This window comes from Dermacentor albipictus, chromosome 7, assembly GCF_038994185.2.
Source record: "Dermacentor albipictus isolate Rhodes 1998 colony chromosome 7, USDA_Dalb.pri_finalv2, whole genome shotgun sequence".
In the NCBI taxonomy this organism is placed as follows: domain Eukaryota; kingdom Metazoa; phylum Arthropoda; class Arachnida; order Ixodida; family Ixodidae; genus Dermacentor; species Dermacentor albipictus.
In genome coordinates this window covers 99,554,193-99,573,354 of record NC_091827.1, presented here as the reverse complement: position 1 = coordinate 99,573,354, position 19,162 = coordinate 99,554,193, and the positions used below count along the sequence as shown (strand labels likewise).

At 45.1% G+C, this 19,162-nt stretch overlaps 1 protein-coding gene across 2 annotated transcripts in view; it reads right to left on the bottom strand.

The window, feature by feature from the left end:
- Window positions 1–19,162, bottom strand: part of Vha36-1 (V-type proton ATPase subunit Vha36-1) — a 74,642-nt gene that overhangs the window by 12,251 nt on the left and 43,229 nt on the right. The window contains exon 7 of one of the 2 annotated variants that reach the window (XM_065450288.1): window positions 18,123–18,492. The exons of the other annotated variant lie outside the window; for it this stretch is intronic. Coding sequence (XP_065306360.1) covers window positions 18,336–18,492 — 157 coding nt within the window. The 3' untranslated portion in view covers window positions 18,123–18,335. Of the gene's footprint in view, window positions 1–18,122; window positions 18,493–19,162 lie in introns of those variants that run through there. 2 annotated transcript variants of the gene reach the window in all.

The following is a 19,162-nucleotide window of genomic DNA, read 5'->3' as shown; positions in this document are numbered from 1 at the left end:
CGTGCTTCTGTGTGATAACAAGCATCTATCAACTCGGCATTCAAAATCCTCAGGCTGCATCTTCTTGAACGTGTCCTTTACAGCTTGTAGCACCCTCTCCGCGGCCCCACTGGATGCAGGGTGGACCGGTGCAATCAAAGTAGGACGCACTCCATTACGAGTCAAGAACGACCTGTCCATTGTCGCTCACTATGACGTATCATAATCCATGGGTAGCAAAGATGGTGCGGTGGCGTGCAATTGTCGCCTCTGCTGACGGTGACGCCTCTCGGACTACTTCCCCCATTCAGAGTAGGCATCCACGAGTACTAAAAAGTACATACTTTGAAACAGCCCACCGAAATCAATGCGTAGACGACACCACGCCCTCTCTGAGAACGGCCATGGCACCTGCTATATTGCCTTGGGAGCTTTCCGATGCACCTGGCCGACCGTGCACCTGTTCATCTTCATAGCAATGTCCTCGTCAATGCCTAGCCACCACACGACTACGGGCCACCAACTCCATTTTTTCAACTCCAGGATGGCTCTCGTGCAAAAGCTCCAACACTGTCGCCCTTATAGTGATACCGGCACAACCACCCGGCTCCCCAGTAGCACACAGCCCTCCCTCATCGAGAATTCCTCCACTTGGTTTGCAAAAGGCTGCCACTCTGCCCTTGTGGTAAGTGTTCTCCAGGCTACAACACCGCACGCAAAGGGAGCTAACAGTGGGTCCTGATCAGTTGCCGACCCTACCACAGCTGCTGAGAGAACATCTGGGTATACACCTTCCAACATGAACATGTCCTGGATCTCGGAATCCCCCGGCGATACCCTAGCAAGCGGTAAACGACTTAAAGAGTCTGCATTTCCCAAGATTGCTCCTGGTCTGTCGCATAATGTGTACTTGCAGCCGCTCAGTATCTGTGCCCACCACAGCATCCTTGTTGAACTTTGAAGGGGTATTTGGCGCTCACGGCCAAACAGTCCCAGCAAAGGTTTGTGGTCGGCGAAAATTTTAAACGGCCTTCCCCACACGAACTGGTGGAACGTTAGCCCATCGAACACCACTGCCAGCGCCTCCTCCTCCAATTGGCTGTAGTCCTTTTCAGCTGCTGTGAGTAACTTTTATGGAAACGCCACAGGCTTATCCTCTGAACTGCAGCCGATGTGTCAGCACAACTGCAATGCCATATGGCGATGCGTCACATCACAGTAGTAGAGGTAACTTGCCGTTATAATAGAATATATAACAGATCTGCGGATGTCAGTAACTGTTTGCTTCGCGCAAATGCTGCTTCCTGTTTGTACCCTCAGTGCCGTGACGTGTTTTTCTTGAGCGAACCGTACAATAGGTGCAGCACCGTTGACAAGTTCGGCAGAAATCTTCTGTAAAAATTGAGCAGACCGAGGTGGCCCTGCAACTCCCTCGCGTTGGATGGGGCAGGTGTCAGCACGACGGCCTCGACCTTCTCAGGTGCTGGGTGCAGACCATGCTTATCGATGACATATCCCCGGTACTCCACACTTGTTGCCGCGACCACGAATTTTGGGAGTTTCAACCTTTACCCTGCGTCACTCAGTCACCGCAGCAGTTCCTCCAGATTGTCACGGTGGTCCGCTTCAGACGTCGAAATACACGAGTCTGGCGGCAAAATATCGTCGAAATACACGAGTCTGGCGGCAACCGCGAAACAAACTTTCCATTTCGCGCTGGAAAATTGCAGGTGCCGAAGACACTCCGAATGGCAGTCCGTTGCACTGAAATAGTCATCCTCGCCCCCGCCCCCCCCCCCCCCTGCTGCGTGTCGACAGTTACCAATTTCTTAGACGCCTTATCCAACTCCACTTGCTGGTATGCATCCCGAAGGTCCAATTTCGGTAACGTCACGCCTCCTGCCAGCTGTGTCCAGATTTCTTCGACCCATGGCATCGGATAGGTCTCGATATCCTCCATACGATATACTCGATACGTCTCGAGTCACGGTTTACCGTGACTTTAAACTCGCCGCACAATCGGATTTTTCCGTTCTTCATTAAAATCGGAAGCAACGGTGCCGCCCATTCTCCGCTCCGCACTGGCCTGAAGACCGCTGCAACCGCTGAAGTTCCTGCGCCACCATGTCCTGAGGAGGTATTCTGTAAGAGTCCACCTATATAGTGGACATGTCCATCTTGTCTGCTGCTGAAGTGATGATTTACTACGGTGCCTGCTTGCTGAAGGCGCGCTGCGCAGCCGAGCCAATCAAAACTTCAACAGCAAATAAAATGGATATGTCCACTAGGTGGACTTTTGCAGAATACCTCCCTTGCAGAGCTAACGGCATTGGTTTCGGCCTGAAGCGTGGTTTCCCGTCCTCTGGCACTCTTGGCCTTCACTCCAGTAAAGTTACCGAGAGTCTAAACATATCAGGAGATCGGCTTACCTGCAGGTCTTTCACGTCATCGACCGAGTGCACGTTCAGCAGATTGCCGAGCGGCATGTCAAAAGTTTTCGCCCAGTTCCTCTCCAGCAGGGCCTCTGAGCCGCCCTTGACGACGAACAACGGTAGTCGAGCGTGCTTTCCTCCGAACTTGGCAAGCACTGTCGCCTTCCCCACAACCACCGATTGATGGCTGAAGTAGCCTCTCAGCTTGACATCGTAATTTTTCAGTGCCATCCCCGGAAACACCCTCGTGAGCTCCGCCTCACCAATCACCGAGTGGACGGCCCCCGTATCAACTTCCATGCGTAGCGACTGACTTTCCACGACTACTATGGCGTAAAACTTCGGCTCCAGGACATTCACGGCGTCAGACTGTGGAACGGTGGTATTCACCGTTCCACAGTCTAGCGTCTAGCGACCACAAACTGCCAACGTCTGTCTCTACGATTTTTCCTTCGGATGATGCGTCTAACAGATCCACGGCCATCACCGCACGCTTAGGTTGAGATATGGCCAGTCCTACTCCTTGCCGTCCATTTTTATGTTCCGTGCGCTGCAGTCTTGTTCGAGTTTTCTGCTCACCTTCGCATTTCTTTGTTGCATGGCCTCTTTCCTGACAACAAAAACACCACAGATTCCTGAACCTGCGCGACCGCTCGTGGTGTCGCCCGCCGCAGCGATAACAATCACCGACAGCCTCACCAGTTCTGTCACTACCTGATCCGCCAGGCCGGTCATCATTTTGGCACCAGTAAAGACGACTTCGTGCGGCTAATGATCTTGACAGCGTGGCCTGGTGTCCGTTCAGGCTCTTCTAGCAGGCGCCGTCTCATTACATCGTCCCGAATAACATGTACGATTCGGTCCCTCAGGTTGTTAACGTTCTAGCTCCCCGCCAAAGGTGCGAGGGTCCGCCAACTTATGCAGCTACGCAATGAAGCCCTTGATCGCTTCGCCATCCCTTTGAGTCCGGCAATGAAACTGATACAACTGTACTATCACTAACGGCTTCGGTGCGTAACGATTGGTAAGCACGCTGCAGACTTTCCATGAGCGGAAGATCACTTGGCCGTCGAGGTGCCAGCAAATGTCGCAGCAGCGACTACGTCGGTCTTCCGCACGAACTCAAAACGTTAGCTGAGGTTTAACGTTCTTAAACTTCGTTATCGGGAGAGAAATGTCTGTTCGCCTTGGTTTTGCAAAGGCTATGCACACAATGCATTATTAAAGTTGTTAGGCCAGTCTTGCACACACGTTATACACGCGACCGAATGGGTTGTCCATGAAGTCGCGGTCAAAACTGGCCTCGTCGTCAAGCTTGCCGCGAGCCAAAGGGTGCGGTTCGTCAAACGTTCGTTGTGGGTGCCGTTGCTTGTACCATGGCTTCGTCTTCTACTGGGCCGCTATTTTGTAGCGATGCCTTATTCTATGCTATTCTTATCATCCACCACACACGGCCGTCCAATCCCGCTGATAATGCGGGCAGACCGTCGCTCTGACCACTGACCACCAAAAGCGTGAAAAAGCATAGAATCGGAAAAGGCAACGCTACAAAATACCGGCCCTGAACGACGCTGCGGCGGTTGCAGTAGCTTCGATCTTGGCACGCTTCCGCGCTTGGTAAGCTTCTCTGTAACGAGCTAATCTGGCCCTTGCTCCGGTGTTTAAGCAGGCAACTTTGCCTTTGCTTGAGAGTTCGCACATTGGCTATCTAGCTATAGCTACTGGATTATTTGATCCACCTTGTCGCTTGCGCTGAAGCGCACGCACAGACGGCCCAGCTGGCGCGCCACCCATGGCGAGACTGAGCCACAGAACACCTACTGAGCGACCAAGCGCCGGCAAAGCAGAACCCTCGCCAAGTCACGTGCTACCGCGGCGGCGCGGCTCCAAGCGAGCGCATCTACGACGCCTCTCGGTAGAGGATCACGTGGCGTGACGTCACACCTGCCCCATGGACTTGCGCTCCGGCGATTCAAGATCATTGCGACGCTATGAATGACCTTGCGAGACATGCCGTAGTAGAGCTTCCGCTCTGAAACACCACATGCTGCTTGTCAACCGAGATGCTGTAGGTGATAAAGCGTTGTTCCAACACTTCCACGTACTCCTCCCATTTGTGTCCTTCTCCGGTAAATGGCTTCAACTTTGCTATCACGATTGGCCGCCTCTCGCAGCCAGGCTACAAACTTGGTTATTCCTTGTCGATCGCCAGTTGTTATAATGACAGTACAGAGTTTATTAAACACAATACAGGAAGCCAACATCGTTGCCTCCCTGACACGTCTCCTCTGCCAAGCGCCATGGAGGAAGGGGAAAAAATTGACTGCAGCTTAGCTCAGCTAACTCTGGATATGCAAAGCAAAAGCTTGGTACAGCCTGGTTAAGTCTTGGTCGCACTTGGTTAACCTTAGATTTAGCTGCAATTATTATACTTAGGTATACAATCATCGTTAAGCCAGGTATGGCGGCTATGCATAGGTCGATGGTTATGGCTGTGATTAGGCTTGGGTAGACACGCGTCGTTCGACGGTGTAGACTCCTGTTGTGTCACAGGGAAAGCGCAAGGGTTAGATATGCAAAGAGACATGCGCAGCATCGAAGCACAAATGGAGAGGGCGCGAACGCGGTCGCTATCATTGATTGCGACAGTGCGACACCTTTTGCACTCCGGGCCCTCCCCATTGAAGCAGCTCGCCGGGTGATATCCACGGGGTGGTCACACGCCACTTGGCGACGACGGCTCAAAGCCTCCCGCTCCTGCGCAACGCTCGGAGAAAACGGCCCTGCCTCGCTCTCTACCTCGGCCCCGCTCTGTTACCTCTCAACGCGGCCAGAGGCGTTAATTCGACTTTTGCCATGCGGCAAACCCCGCCCATCCATCAGCACCTACTAAATCAACGCAGCGGTGACACCGACTGCTGATGGGTCCGCAAAAGGCACCCATCCCTACCACTACCTGTCAGCCTGAACTAATAATTAAGGAAGGGGCCAACGTCAAATGGTATCGAAGAACAGCGCCAACGGTGGATTCCCAGCTTGCTGTCCTGTCCCCTATTCCATGCGTCGGGTGTGCGGAGGCTTTGGAGAGGGGAATGCCGCGGAGCATTGCGATAGTATGGGCGTGGTATCGCAACCGATTCGACGGTTGTTTTTGGCTGCGATACAGTCATCAGATTCCCTAGTCGGGTTGCCTAGGAAAGACGATGCGATTAAAAGCGGAGACTTCTTGTGCAGTGAGGGCAACGTGTCCTGACGTGGACTCTGACATTTAACATGCTCCCGCATGGAGTGGGCTTCCGTAACTGGAGCTGTGCAACTAAAGTCAAATAAACCACTTTTCCTTCATTCCTAGCACTGGACATATCCGTCGATGGGCTTCGTGGATTCTTTGCCTCAACGCCACCTCAAGCCACAGCACCGCGCAGATCACAAGCTTCGACCCCAGTGCTTGTTACCGGCTCTCCAGTCTGACAGCAACAAATAGCAAAATCCATCATCACTTAGTCTCATCTCACGCGGAGGACAAATCAACAGGTATGTTTTGTCATTTTTGTTGCGTTATTGAGATCACCTGTATGTTTTGACGCGGCTAGAACTACAGGGGCCGTGCCGAGTAGTAAAAGTGGTACGATATCCGGTTAGCAGATAGCGCCACACCGCTAGCACTTGTGATGCACTGATGATGCGGAATTCTACGAAGGCCTGTTTGTTCACTGCAACAATAATTCACTACTGAGCTATAGTATGATACGTGATAACGACAGCAACCAAACGCCAGACACCGAAGAGACGATGCGGCGCAACTTAACATTCATGAGTGCGTTCGCCCTTACTACTGGTGAAGCAGGCTGCAATGAACTTTCATGTTAACGCAGCTCACGGTTGAAACATGAAAACATCCGTTGCGTCACTCCACCAAGGGTGGATCATGCATAGACAGGAGGGAAAGCAGACGCCGAGCAGACGATGCGGCACAGATGAACAGTTATAGAGGGGAACTCAGCCTTCCTATTGGCTAAGGAGGCCTGCTGCTTCCAGTGCTGCAAGGAACTACTGAGATAAAGTTTAGGGTGCCTGGATGGCCTCCTCGCCCGCTGCTCCATACAGAGCAGTGGGGAGGAGAACATTAAGGCATCCTACCGTAACATATATGCGAAGCAAGTGCGCAGTAAAATTTTTTCATGTTTCATAGATATTTTACAGAACCCAGAAAAAATCCCCGTAATACAGGTTATGCAAAAACCTTATACTTTTCTGAGCACGCTCCACAATTCTTCAAATGAATTATGCCCTTAAACCAAATATTTCAAATTTTGCATAACTGAACTATAATTTGCTAACTAATCATACTTCAATGATATTAGAACTCATGACAGCTGAACAATTTACCACTGATCTTATTCGTCCAAAGTATACTATTTCTTAGGCTTGGCTTTAGTCGCATGGCACACACAGTATGTATTGCCATGTCAAAAACACCTTTCATGAAACATTTTAAGTATGTATAAACTCACGGCACATAACTCTTCTGATACAATGGTGTAATACACTTCAAGTACTTCATGTGGATTTAATAGAATTTATCAAGAATGTTTGTTGCACATATTTTGCAGCTCTACAGCTTGTTTCTTTGTTTGCCCTTTAGTATAAATAATGTCACAATAAAAACTTACCTCTTGAACCATGAACCACCGTAATTGTTCCATGGGTGCCCATGAGCCTTCTTCAAATAAGAGGCTTATTTAGGTAGGTTTACCTAACGCTTCAGCTACACATGGCATGTAACATACATAGATGTATTGGAAGAGTAGATGTGGTGGCACCAGGTGCATGGCAAATTCAAGATAAAAATGAACCCACCTCTAAAGTATTCAATGTGCCCATATGACATAGTTATCACATCGCTGAAGCCATCAGGAGACGAAACAAAATGTTCAGTCCTAATACACACAGAGATGGACACATTAACTGCAGGCTGCACCAGACGGCATATGTTGTGTAGTAGAGTGGAGAAGGGAGGCTGCTTGGTACACCAATTTGAAAACTTGTTTTCAAGAACATGGATCAAAACCTTGTCACTAGGGCTAGGCAAAGATACATTGACAATGTGTCAGGAAACAGATACAAGATATATACTAAGGAATTGAATGTATGCGATATGACACTTGCCATTTGTATCTTAAGATACTTCGATATATTAGTTTTCATAGCAACTATAATGCACAGCTGCTACAAGTTTTTCATTGTTGTGTTGCGAATTTCTGAACAATCAAGCTATTTTTCCCCCGAATGTCCTTCGTTTGTACAATTACAATCTTATTGTCATTCTAACAAAGTACTATACCACCATTCCATAACAGTACATGAGGCTGCACTGTAAATATTACATTAACGTCGTGGAAAGTGGCAGTGGAAATGCCGTTACACCCAAAGCCCGAGACAGGCAAACAAGATATCTGATGTATAGGCCTGGTGGACAGGAAGTCAGATTTCAAACTATGTAAAACATAAATGAGCTCAAAACAAAGGACCTTTATAATAATTCATAGTGCTGATCACTAACACTGAAGCCAGGTCAGGTTTTCCAGCTCTGAGAACATAGTTGGCTGATGCAAATTTGGCTGATGATGACTACTCATTCATAGCTTGTCAAAGTAGTGCAGGAAATATTTACCATGTTGGAGATGCCATTAATGTAATTATTTGCATTTGCTATTATTGTGATTGTCATATCAAGAAACTCGTAAGATATTGCTACATTTCCTACTGAGTGGTTTGAATTTTGTTAATCGTGATCATATAAAGCCAACTGACAATGAAGCCAAGGAAAGTACGGGGCAAATTGGATGTGGCTGCAATTGAAATGTAGCAAATAATGAGGAAAGGGGAAAGGAAAGTGGATGAAAAGATAACATTATTGACGGTGGGAGCTGAACCCACAACCTTTGCATTATGCGTGCAGTGCACTACCAATGTGCTATGGCAACGACCATCAATCCATCCACTATCTTGGGTATTTACGTGCATTAAATCTAGCCCTGGCAGTATTAGCCAGTGCCACTCGGAGCCTTCGTGGGTAGTGTATATTAATAATAGGTATTTTATTAAAACATGCTTTGTGCCAAATAATAACGGGGCATTTAAACACTATAATATGCTTTTACTGATTTCTCTTCTAGTCAGCTTCTTGAGCTGGCACATAGAGCTGGATAAGCTAATGTCATTGATGTTCCTACCCGTATGACTGCAAGCTCCGAGCTTCTGACTGACTTGTGCTTTACAAGTTGCTTTCACAATGTGCATGCCGGTGTTTTATACTTGGGGATCAGTGATCAAAAGCACTTGTTTCTTCTTCACAGTTTAACGAATGACCGCAAATAATCTATCAATGATCCTCCCAGACTATTTATTTACCAGAAACAGAATAGTGCAGCTCCATAATATAGTATCAAATATAAGTTCGGAAGATGTTCTAGGTGCTACAAATGCTAATGAGGCATATATATCCTTCAATAATATTACCAAAGTGTATTACACATCTTTTCCTGCTAGAATGATAAGAACACCTCGCAAGCTATGGATCACCAAAGAATTATTAATATGAATTAACTGTAAAGTCGCACTATTTCAAGTTATTGGCACTCAAACGTGGCCTCCACTGTGCTCCCGTTCGTTCATCAATGCCTTGCTCTGCGCAGGCTATGGCGCAGTGGGGCGTGCCCACGATGCTCCACCTTCTAAGTGTCACCGTGGCATGCAGTTCAAATTTCATTTTGCATGTTAGCGTAGACACCACGACATCTAATTTTGGTGCATATGAAACACTAAACATAAGCCAAAGACAGTTGCCCTCAGCGAGCCGCAGTGCGCTTAGCCAGTGGACTCGTGGCGGCATTCTGCAGCAGCCGCAGTATCTACGCTATGTAGCCGACCACAGCTACTAATGGCAGCCATGTTTGGGAATCTTCTTTATTACGAAATAAAGCCTAAGCCTGTCTCCTTAAGAAAGTAAGGAGGCAGGCTTCTGTTGAAAAGAGAGCGTTTTAGAGAAATTTGCTATCCATTTGTGAGCTCCACACACCGCCTACGACAGTAAAACTTGGCTGAGATGTTCACAGCAGCACAGGCTGCCTGCAGACTATGTTATTTCCCCAAGCCCAAGGGGGGTGGTTCAGGGCCCCTTTAAAGTAATCGACCAACTAGAAACTGCTCCTATAAACCATGGGTGCTAAAGAAACCACTAATACCTCGAAACAACAATGGAATTCAGGAGGAGCTTATCATTGATGATTTTACGTACTCCGGAATCAAACCGGCAGATAAATTTAATGCACATTGTTTAACATCAGAGCTGGTCTACAATGACCAATTTCTTCACTTACAGTCGTACACTATTCCGGGACTGCAACACTATTTGTATCAGACTACACCACACAAAATTGAAACTGTTATAAAAAAAACTTAAGGATCGTTGTGAGAGTGGCTTTGAGGGCACAGAAGTACATCCAATCAAAGCAGCATTTGATATGTCCTGTGTATCGCTTGCTCACATTTGCAACTGCATCATGCATGATGGCGTTTCCTGATATAATAAAAATTATACATGTTTGCATTGTGCACACAGCCGGCAGCAAAAATATCTTGGGAACTATCGACCTATCTCGATTATTTTACCCATCTTTTCTAAGATTGCTGAGCATACCTTAAATATCAAAGTAGCCCAGTTTTTCACTAAATATCCAGTCATGGTTAACCAGCAATGTGGATTTCAAAAGAATAAATAGATACGGAGTGCTCTGATGTGCACTAAAGAAGAAATGATTAGGAACATTAAAAGTAAGCCGTACACTTTAGGAATACCTTTAGATTTCAAGAAAGCATGTGACTCTATAAACGCACTGTTCGACAAGTTGGAAAGATATGGCATGCATGGAAATGCGCTAGAATTATTTGGTAGTTATTTAAACAATCGTCTCCAGTTTTTAGGTATCGGAAATGCACATTCAAGCCTAGAATTAATATATAGCTTACCTCAGACACTGATCTCACGACCCCTGCTGTTTCTCGTTAATATAAATGACGTTGCTCCGATAGCTGTGACACCTCATGTCATTCTGTATGCTAACAATGCAAACATGTTTTCCAATGACAGTGACCTCAACAACCTCATGTCTAGGGCTAACACCTGGCTCCAAGAGCTATCCTCATGGCTATCTTGTAATGACTTAAAGATGAAAGCAAAAAAAAAACCTACATTATCTTTAGATGCAACAATATATTAACACTGACGTGCAGTTGGCTTTTCGCGAGGAAAGAACTGAACGCGCTGTTTTCGAAGAAGTTCCTGGGTGTTTATTTTCAAGAGAATTTGAGCTGGACTGATCATATATCACATTTGTGTTAAGAAATAACGAAGACCGTGGCTATGCTAAAAAAATTAAGATATACTCAACCAACCTGGTTTAAACAAATTATATTTTGCAATGATCATCTCTAAACTGCACTAAGGCATTCTCGTTTGGAGTATTACAAACAAATTACCATCAAAAGACCATGGCTATGCTAAACAAATTAGGATATGCTCAACCAACCTGGTTCAAACAAATTATATCTTGCAATGATCATCTATGAACTGTACTGAGGCATTCTTGTTTGGAGTGTTACGAACAAAGGTAATGTTAACAGGCTGCTTAAAAAAGAAGGTGATACGGTTTATTGGACAACTCTCTAATTACAAGCACACACTACCTTTCTTCCAAATATTTGCCATCCTATCAATTACAAGCACATTTCACCAGTCTTGCAAATATTACATAAAATGGTATTAAATTAAATGTAACAGCGTTTCTTTGGTCTTTTCACCATCTAGACACTGTCTATGCCTCGAGATGTACGATACATAGGAATATGGTTACAACATCTTACGGGTGCCAGTCGGTTAATTACCAGATACTCCCCCGAGCTTTCAGATGCTTACCCATAATTACTCGACACTGCATTAAAATCTAAGTTGTCATTTTCACTCCAAAGGCAGGTTAGACGTTTTCTCTGGAAGAGCGAAATGTTAACTGAATGTGCTTAACAAGTATTTGTTTTCTCCTTCAATGTATTTTTCCAATTTTATCATCGTTTAGACGTATTTCTTGTAGGCTGCTTGCAATTTCTTGTATCCTGTTTTCGTGGCACATTATGCTAAGTATGTAGTATGTATTACACAGTATTATATTGAATGGACAGTAGACTGTCTGCAGTGCTGCGTTTTGTTTGGCTGCGAGGCGAAGGCAGGCATCACAGAGATGCCTTTTGCCTCATATTCCCTGGTAGAGAAATTTCTGTTGTGTATTGTATACTGCCATCTACAAATGTTATGATTCAGAACATTAAAAAATGTATACTCTCGCTTAATAAATTAAGTCGAACATTTTTTTCTTTTATTAAAGCTAATGAGCAGTACATAGGTGAAAATAAACTTTCAGCTGATAGAACGCTTTAAGGACAGTTCTATTTAAACAGTTGCAGATTTTTATGCGAGCATGTATTGTAACTAAGTTCTGAAACATACTACAATTTGTCTATTTTAACTTTACGTAAAAGAAAAGAAACTAGAAGGTGTCTGAAAATGTCCCTTAGCAAACACACAATGTACTTTCATTAAAAAAAAAATAGAACTCATGCAATAAAGCATGAGACATTCAATTTTTGTGAAATATTTCCCTCACAGCCGGTTTCCCAGTGTTAGTGAAACTAAAATATTCCTCATGAATACAAAAAATGTTTCCTTTAAATGAATTCCTTAGATGTAATCACAAACCACAATTTTTAAAAGACGAAATCACAGAGGAATTTCCCACTGCTCCTACGCCTAGGCACAATTAAGCTCACAAAGTCCTTTTACAATTTTCAAAAGCAACCCCATTTACAGTCCCATTTGCAGTCGGAACATTCTCATCACTGACATGGCTTAATTTTGCACAAATTTGCAGACTGCCTCCATGACATTGAGCGCAGCACTTTTGTGTGTGACACGAATGCACGTCTTGTTTTTTTGTTGTTCTCCAGTGTGTCCATTTCTGTTTCCTTTCCATCATATCTACTCTTATTGTATTCTCTTCTCTTTTTCACTCAATGCGCCCCCTCCCCTTTAAACGTTCATGCAGGGGTGGAACTGCCCAAGGTCATTTTGGAGCATTGGAGCAAGTAAAATTGTGTTTTGGAGCAGTTTGAGGCAGACAAAATTGCATTTCGGAGCAGCTTGGATCAGACTAAATGCATTATGGAGCAAGTTGAAGCAGATATTTCATTTCGAAGCAGTTTGTAGCAGTCCAATCTGTATTTTGGTAGAATAATGCAACATGGAATATAGCAGTGCACTTTGACACCACACCGGAACAGAATAAACCAACACGAGCACTGTGCTGCAACTGTCTTATGCGACTTCCCAATCTGAATATTGAAATAGATTACCCTAGTAGTGAAACCGTCCAGTAAATGTGAATTTTGGTAATAGTGCCTGCAGATTTTGCGGTAGCAATCACAAAAAAACGCATTCTGCAATGGTGTCTGAAATTTCGAAAAGTCACCGAAGATGATTTCTATGAATACATTTTTCTTTAATGTCTCGGCAGTGTTCGTGAAGTGCCTGCAAATGCGCTTCACCAACAGACTGTACGGAGAAGCCACAGCTATGTACTACTGTGGTTTATAATAGCGATAGCAATTATATGGACTCTCCGGGTGTATTTATGCCATCGCCATGATGTTCCGTATAAAATCCAAGGGTGATAACATCATTGCCGTGTGCTGTACGCTGCATGTCCGACTGAAAGCATGTGAGAGTGAGCCGATGTGGTGGCTCAATGTTGCATGTGCAAGGGATGAAAGGGGGGTGGAAGCGCACCGTCTTCCCTTACATGTAAGGCATCGGGGAAAAGGGGCATTCTACTTCAGCAGCTGCTGCATATGGCGCCTGCGCAGGCTCTATCTTGAAAGCGATCTGTAATTGGAACATGTGCAGAGTGCTGATAGCTTCGAGTGCCCTGTGTTTTCGCCACTTTGTTTGCATAGAAGCGAGAGGCAGCATAAAAGTCACTTCGCTCGTTACTGCTGGTGTGCTTCCTCAGTCCCGTGCCTTCACCGCAAGTGTGCGCAGTGATCGAGTGAAATGTATTCATGTTTGCTTGGCCACACCTAGTATGCTTGTTAATTTAGTAAGCGAATGTGTACAAGTTTACAAGGCCGACTAAACAACTATCCCTTCTTCGTATAGCTGTCTCCTAATTTGCTATCGCAATCGATGCTTCGCCTTTCGGGCGAAACTTACTTTCTTTTTAAAGCTATTTCTACATAAAACGAGCGCACTTCTAAGGCTTCTAGTGCTTAACTTTCTGGCATAACGTAAAACTAATGTAATTTGTTATTATTCCAAATCCACCATTAGGTGCCCTCGCATGGTGTGTGCAATGTGAACGGCTGCAATCTTTCGAATAACAAATCCGCTCGTTGTTCGGGGCCACTGCTGAAGCGCACATGTTTAAGCTGTTCTGGTGCAGCGTGGCGTAATTTTGGTTAATTTTCTTTTTTAGGCACAGTTTGGTGCAGGAATTTGCGTTTGTATCAAAATGGCACAATTGACATAGGAGTCCCAGCCCGATTCATGGCTTGAATATCTTACGAGATGAAACATCGAATTGTGCTTATAAAATTTAGGCAGAATGTACAAGGAGCATGAATATCCAATTGTCTCTATATATTCAACGAGACAGTACATCCAATCGCGTGTGTACGTCCGAGATGGAATGTCTAACGAGCCTAAATATCCACGGTTGAATATTCCATCTCACTGGATATATAGGCACATTAACTTTTTTCTACGGGCCTTTTTTCTTCAGAAGGCAGGCTTTTGGGTAGCAGTTGCCAGTTAGCTTTTTCTTTCTTTGCGACTGTTCTTGTGTATACAGGTCTAACAATAATAGTAATAGTTTGCATGAGAAGACCATACTATAGTAAAAATATGGAGGAACATTATGCAGAATCCATACAAAGGCAAATGACTACATAATTATTGCATTCAAGGCATTAGGTATTAAAGACTGTAGAGGAAAGATGAATGTACCTGGGGCAGTGTAGAATAATAAAAAATGACTTGCATATTCAACACAGACCCTACAGTGAAAGCTCGATTCGCATTCGCTAGTCACCGACTAAAGCTGCTGGCTAATTGTGACGGGAGCCACATTGTTCTAACCCATGATAGCTACGTCATTCTGGATGGTAAATTGCTAGCTAAATGCGGGACAGCTATTGTGGAATAATTGTGAACAAGGAACTCCCATTTAGTTCAGGGGACTTTGAGCAACATGTCAGTAGACAGGGAGATGTGCAACAGCAGCAATGGGACAACCACAGTGAGCGAAATATATGCAATATAGTACATTGTTTTTGTTTTTAACACCTCCTTTCGCAGCTTTGAATATCATTACTGTGCGCCTGTGCAGGTAATTAGCAGTGACTGGACAAGCGTTTGTGAAGTTTACTAATAGTACCCCGAAAATACATCTCTGTTCTAGAGAACGTTTCCACAGTGTGGAAGTAGAAGTTTATAAATCTTGTAACTGAAATAGCAGTACAATTCACGTCACATTTGTTTTCCAATTTTTCGAAACTGGTTCTACGCACAATTTTTAGCAAAAGGGTATCTTTTGAGTGCTCGCTGGCATTTAACCTACAGTTGAAGTAAAACTAAAAAGAAGTTAGTCAATATTTCAACTATTATTGGTATTATGGTCTGCTCAAGCTTTACCCACTTGATCATATCTTAAATTCTGGAGTTCTAAGAACCGAAACCAGGATATGGTTATGAGGCATGCCATACTGGGGAACTTTTACTCACATCGAAATGCCATCACTATGGTCTTGATCATATAACTTCCCTAGCATATGATGACCAATTCTTGTGTTGGGTAACCCTGCTCCTAATTTTCTGATATGCTATCACTAAAACAGCATCCAATTTTTTCATGGAAACTAAGGTGACCTGGCTCGCTGAAGTTCGAAAATGCAGTGTAGTACGTGGAAGTGGGTTCATCATTAGTATTCTTGGTAGCATTTGGTTGATAGAAATAAGAGTTTAAATTTAAAGTTGTCGTCTCCTAGAATCAAATTTATTTGCCATCACTCCGTAGCCTTCAGTGACTCAGCATCTTCAAGGGTGATGCGATATGGGAAAACACAGGGAAGGTGGGAGATGGAAGTTTAAGAAATTGAGTAAAACAAGAACAAGGTAAAAGCAGGAGCCAGTGTTTCGACAACTGGATTTCAAAAAGACAAGTCCACTTGTTGAAACACTGGCTCCTGCTTTTACCTTGTTCTCGTTTTCTTTGTCGATAGGCATATCTTGTATCTCAAGATATGCGATACTTCTAAGGATGTATCGAAAATGCAGACACTGATATATGTCCTTGAATATGTATCATGATACAACATACCCCATTAGTATTTAAAGATAGTGTCTAAAACACGTGTATGATTATCTGTTACACTGCGCAGCCCTGCTTGTCCCAACAAAAAATTTCGCTCAATATTGCTTTAAGAAATAGTGGGGTGAGTGGTCGTTTAAGCATTCTTGCTTGGTATTCTACGGTATGTTGAAGCCAGAGCATACGTCCAGCTCAACTACACTGTCTTGTTTGCCGAGAGCAAGCAGGAGAGGCACGTCTTTCTCACTCTACAAGTTCGCTGCCACTGCCGCCGTCATGCTGCGATGGTATCGACTCGCGGCCTGCATGCGTAGGACTTGAAGGGATGCATGGTGAAAGAGAGAGCATTTAACTGCAAAAGCCTCGAAGCTAAGCCACACCCCGTCAAACCTCAAGCAGGGTACGAGACAGGGCTAGTTGGGGCTCCATCTCGTTCTGCTCTGCATAACAAGATGAATCGTCGTGCCCTCACTGCGTTCTACCAGAGTCAGGGCAACATTTTGGCTTCCACTGCTGGCACGAGCCTTGAGTGCGCTCACATTAGAGCTCCTGCTAAGCAGCTGTGCGCTTGCCGCGCCATGGTGCATACGCTGGTCTGAGTGGAAAGGACAGTTAATGTTAAGCTAAATGCAGCACTGCAAACGCCAACAGGGTCTCCATTTCGTACACCATCTAGCTGCGACACTGATGATGCCATTGCCAATGTTCCTCATCGCAGCATTGTTGTTAAGCACATTCTAATGCTAGTGTGCTGTTCCTGTAGAGCAGCAGCAGTGTCTTGTGTGCAGTGTCACGCTGCATCACCTCCACATGTTGTTAGAATAACTTGAGAGGAGCTCGAGCACAATACTAAAGCTTTTTATCGCTCTCAGTTCTTTGCCTATGGGCAAAACTGCCGCTTCTTTTCTTTTACGTGTGTGTACAATCCTTGGTGTTCACAACAAGGTGTACACAAGAGCTTTAAATAAAATGCCTTCCCAGAAGCTTTTAACCAAGCCATTGCTTCTGTCAGCCGTTTCATGTTACTTGTACAAACGCTCTGTGGGGAAGTTTCTCACAATGTTTGGTTGTTGCTGCTGCTTTCTTGTAATGTGTCTGGACAGACAAGCCGAGCATGGACTTTTTTTAACCCTCTTACTGGCACTTTTTTACAACTGCTACACAAACCCTGCCGGATTTTTTTTTCGCGTGTTGGTTTGGCGGACATATTATGCTACATAAGAAATGGTTCTTCATTGTCACTTTCTTCCCATTCATAATTCACCCCGTATACATAAATTTTTTGGGACAGTCAAAGTGTGAGTGGACCTGCCATACTGGTTTGCCACAATGCACTGAGATACGTGCTCCACCTGCTGTCAGAAATTGAACTTCTGCAACTGGTGCACAATGTTATTTTTTGCACAAGTTGCTATTAAGGAGGCAGGGAGTGTGCTGAAAACAAACAAGTATACTGGGGAGTGGCAGAGGCTGTGCAGTAGAAGGTGACCTACTTATCTCGGGAGAGGGAGTCGGAGAGATAAGGCATGTACAGCACGTTCCACCGGCATACCCGGAACCAGTTGCAGGACCTAAGCTGGGCCTGGTCATACAGGCACAGGGCTGGGCGGGAAGACATAGGCACGGCCTGAGTCGAAAAATTTGGCCCATACAGTGCTCTGGTGGGAACATTGGAGTGGAACGCCCTTACAAGAGAAAGAGATGCATAAATTACAGCCCCAGAATGTGATGCAGGAGGTAGAGTGCATTAGGAAGGAAGGAAGCCCCCAGCAAGCAGACAACAGGCATACACAGCAGCTGAGTGGGATGCAAAGGTGAGGCTGGGAGTAAGGGAGCCAGTAAAAGAGGAATAGAATGGGATAGGTGCAGCTGAATGCAAAGCATGAGCATGGGAAATAGGAAGAATGCAAGGAAGGCCAAAGTAAAATGGAAAGAATAATTAGGCTTTAGCAGTTGAATGCAAAATGTAAGTCGGGGACACTGCAAAGGACGTTGCTTAAAAACCACAGCAAGAGGATGGTATTAAGCATGAAATAGGACAAACAGTCGTACCAGTCTCTGAGGGTGGATGTCCGATTTGATGGATGTCTCGAAACCACCAATCCACGACACCTCACAAGACTTCTTGTCATTATTCTGGGAATGGTGTGATACGCCAACGAGTACAGCAGCCAGTCCGGAGCTTGTACAGTCCAAAGTTGGAACTGTTTCCACCTGTATGCTTACAGACAGGGGCTTACAACAGAGCGAGAGAGTGTTTATTGTCCAGCAGGTTCCTTTTGTAGCAGGACATTATTCGAATGTGAAGGTCAAACAACAACATATATTACCTGTTTAACTATTTGGATACATTTCGACACATCATATGGCGGGGAACATGGGGAAGAATGGATCACAGCCCTTAACTACAATGTGTACAGTGTCTTAGGACATGAACGGGCACATGTCATTAAGTGAACAGAATGTCCTCATCGTGTGCGTCCTCGAGGATGTTCGGTGCATGTTCGAGCGCCTCGGCAAGCAGTCCCACTTCCGCATTGTGCTTGGCCAGATCGGCCTCCTTCTCTGCCTTGATTTTTTTCTTCTTTTCCTGGATTTTCTTCAGCCTGCCGCCCCCATCGCAGCGCACCGCAGGAAGGACATAAAACAAAAACGGCAAAGTCAGCTTTTGTCACAGCATGGACACTCGTACACGTGCTGCGACTCCTGCTGTGACAACTGTCACAGTCTGTCACATCAAAGCCCGATGACAAGAAGCACAAAAAATGAAGCCGCCAGATTTGCTCCGATGAAGTTGAGCAAAGCTGACAAAAAAATACCGACCTAAGTATCTAAAGAGGTGCCAAATGCAAGGTGCTGCATCAGCTCAATGAACAATCAACCGTTCAAGATGAAGCAACCAGTCCTCGAGAACACAATAATACTATTGTAAATTCAGAGTTTTGAGCGAATCTACAAGCACTGTAGCAAGGTCATTAATGTTTTAAGAAACTTCTATTACGATCATGGAAGCAAAGAAACCAAACACAGTCTCAAGTGTACTGAGAAGACTTCTATGATAAACCCCAATTTTGGAGACTCATTTTAGGTCCTGATGTTCCTTCTATCCAGTGACTTGCAACCACGATAACTCCTCCTGAGATGCAGAAGGACCTCGATAACGTCTGCTTTGGGGTATGTGTTTTCATTTCCTCTGTCATGATTTTGTGCGCTGTTTTTATCCCCATTAATTTTAGGGTCACATTAACGAGCTTTAAAATATGACAGAAATTCGAA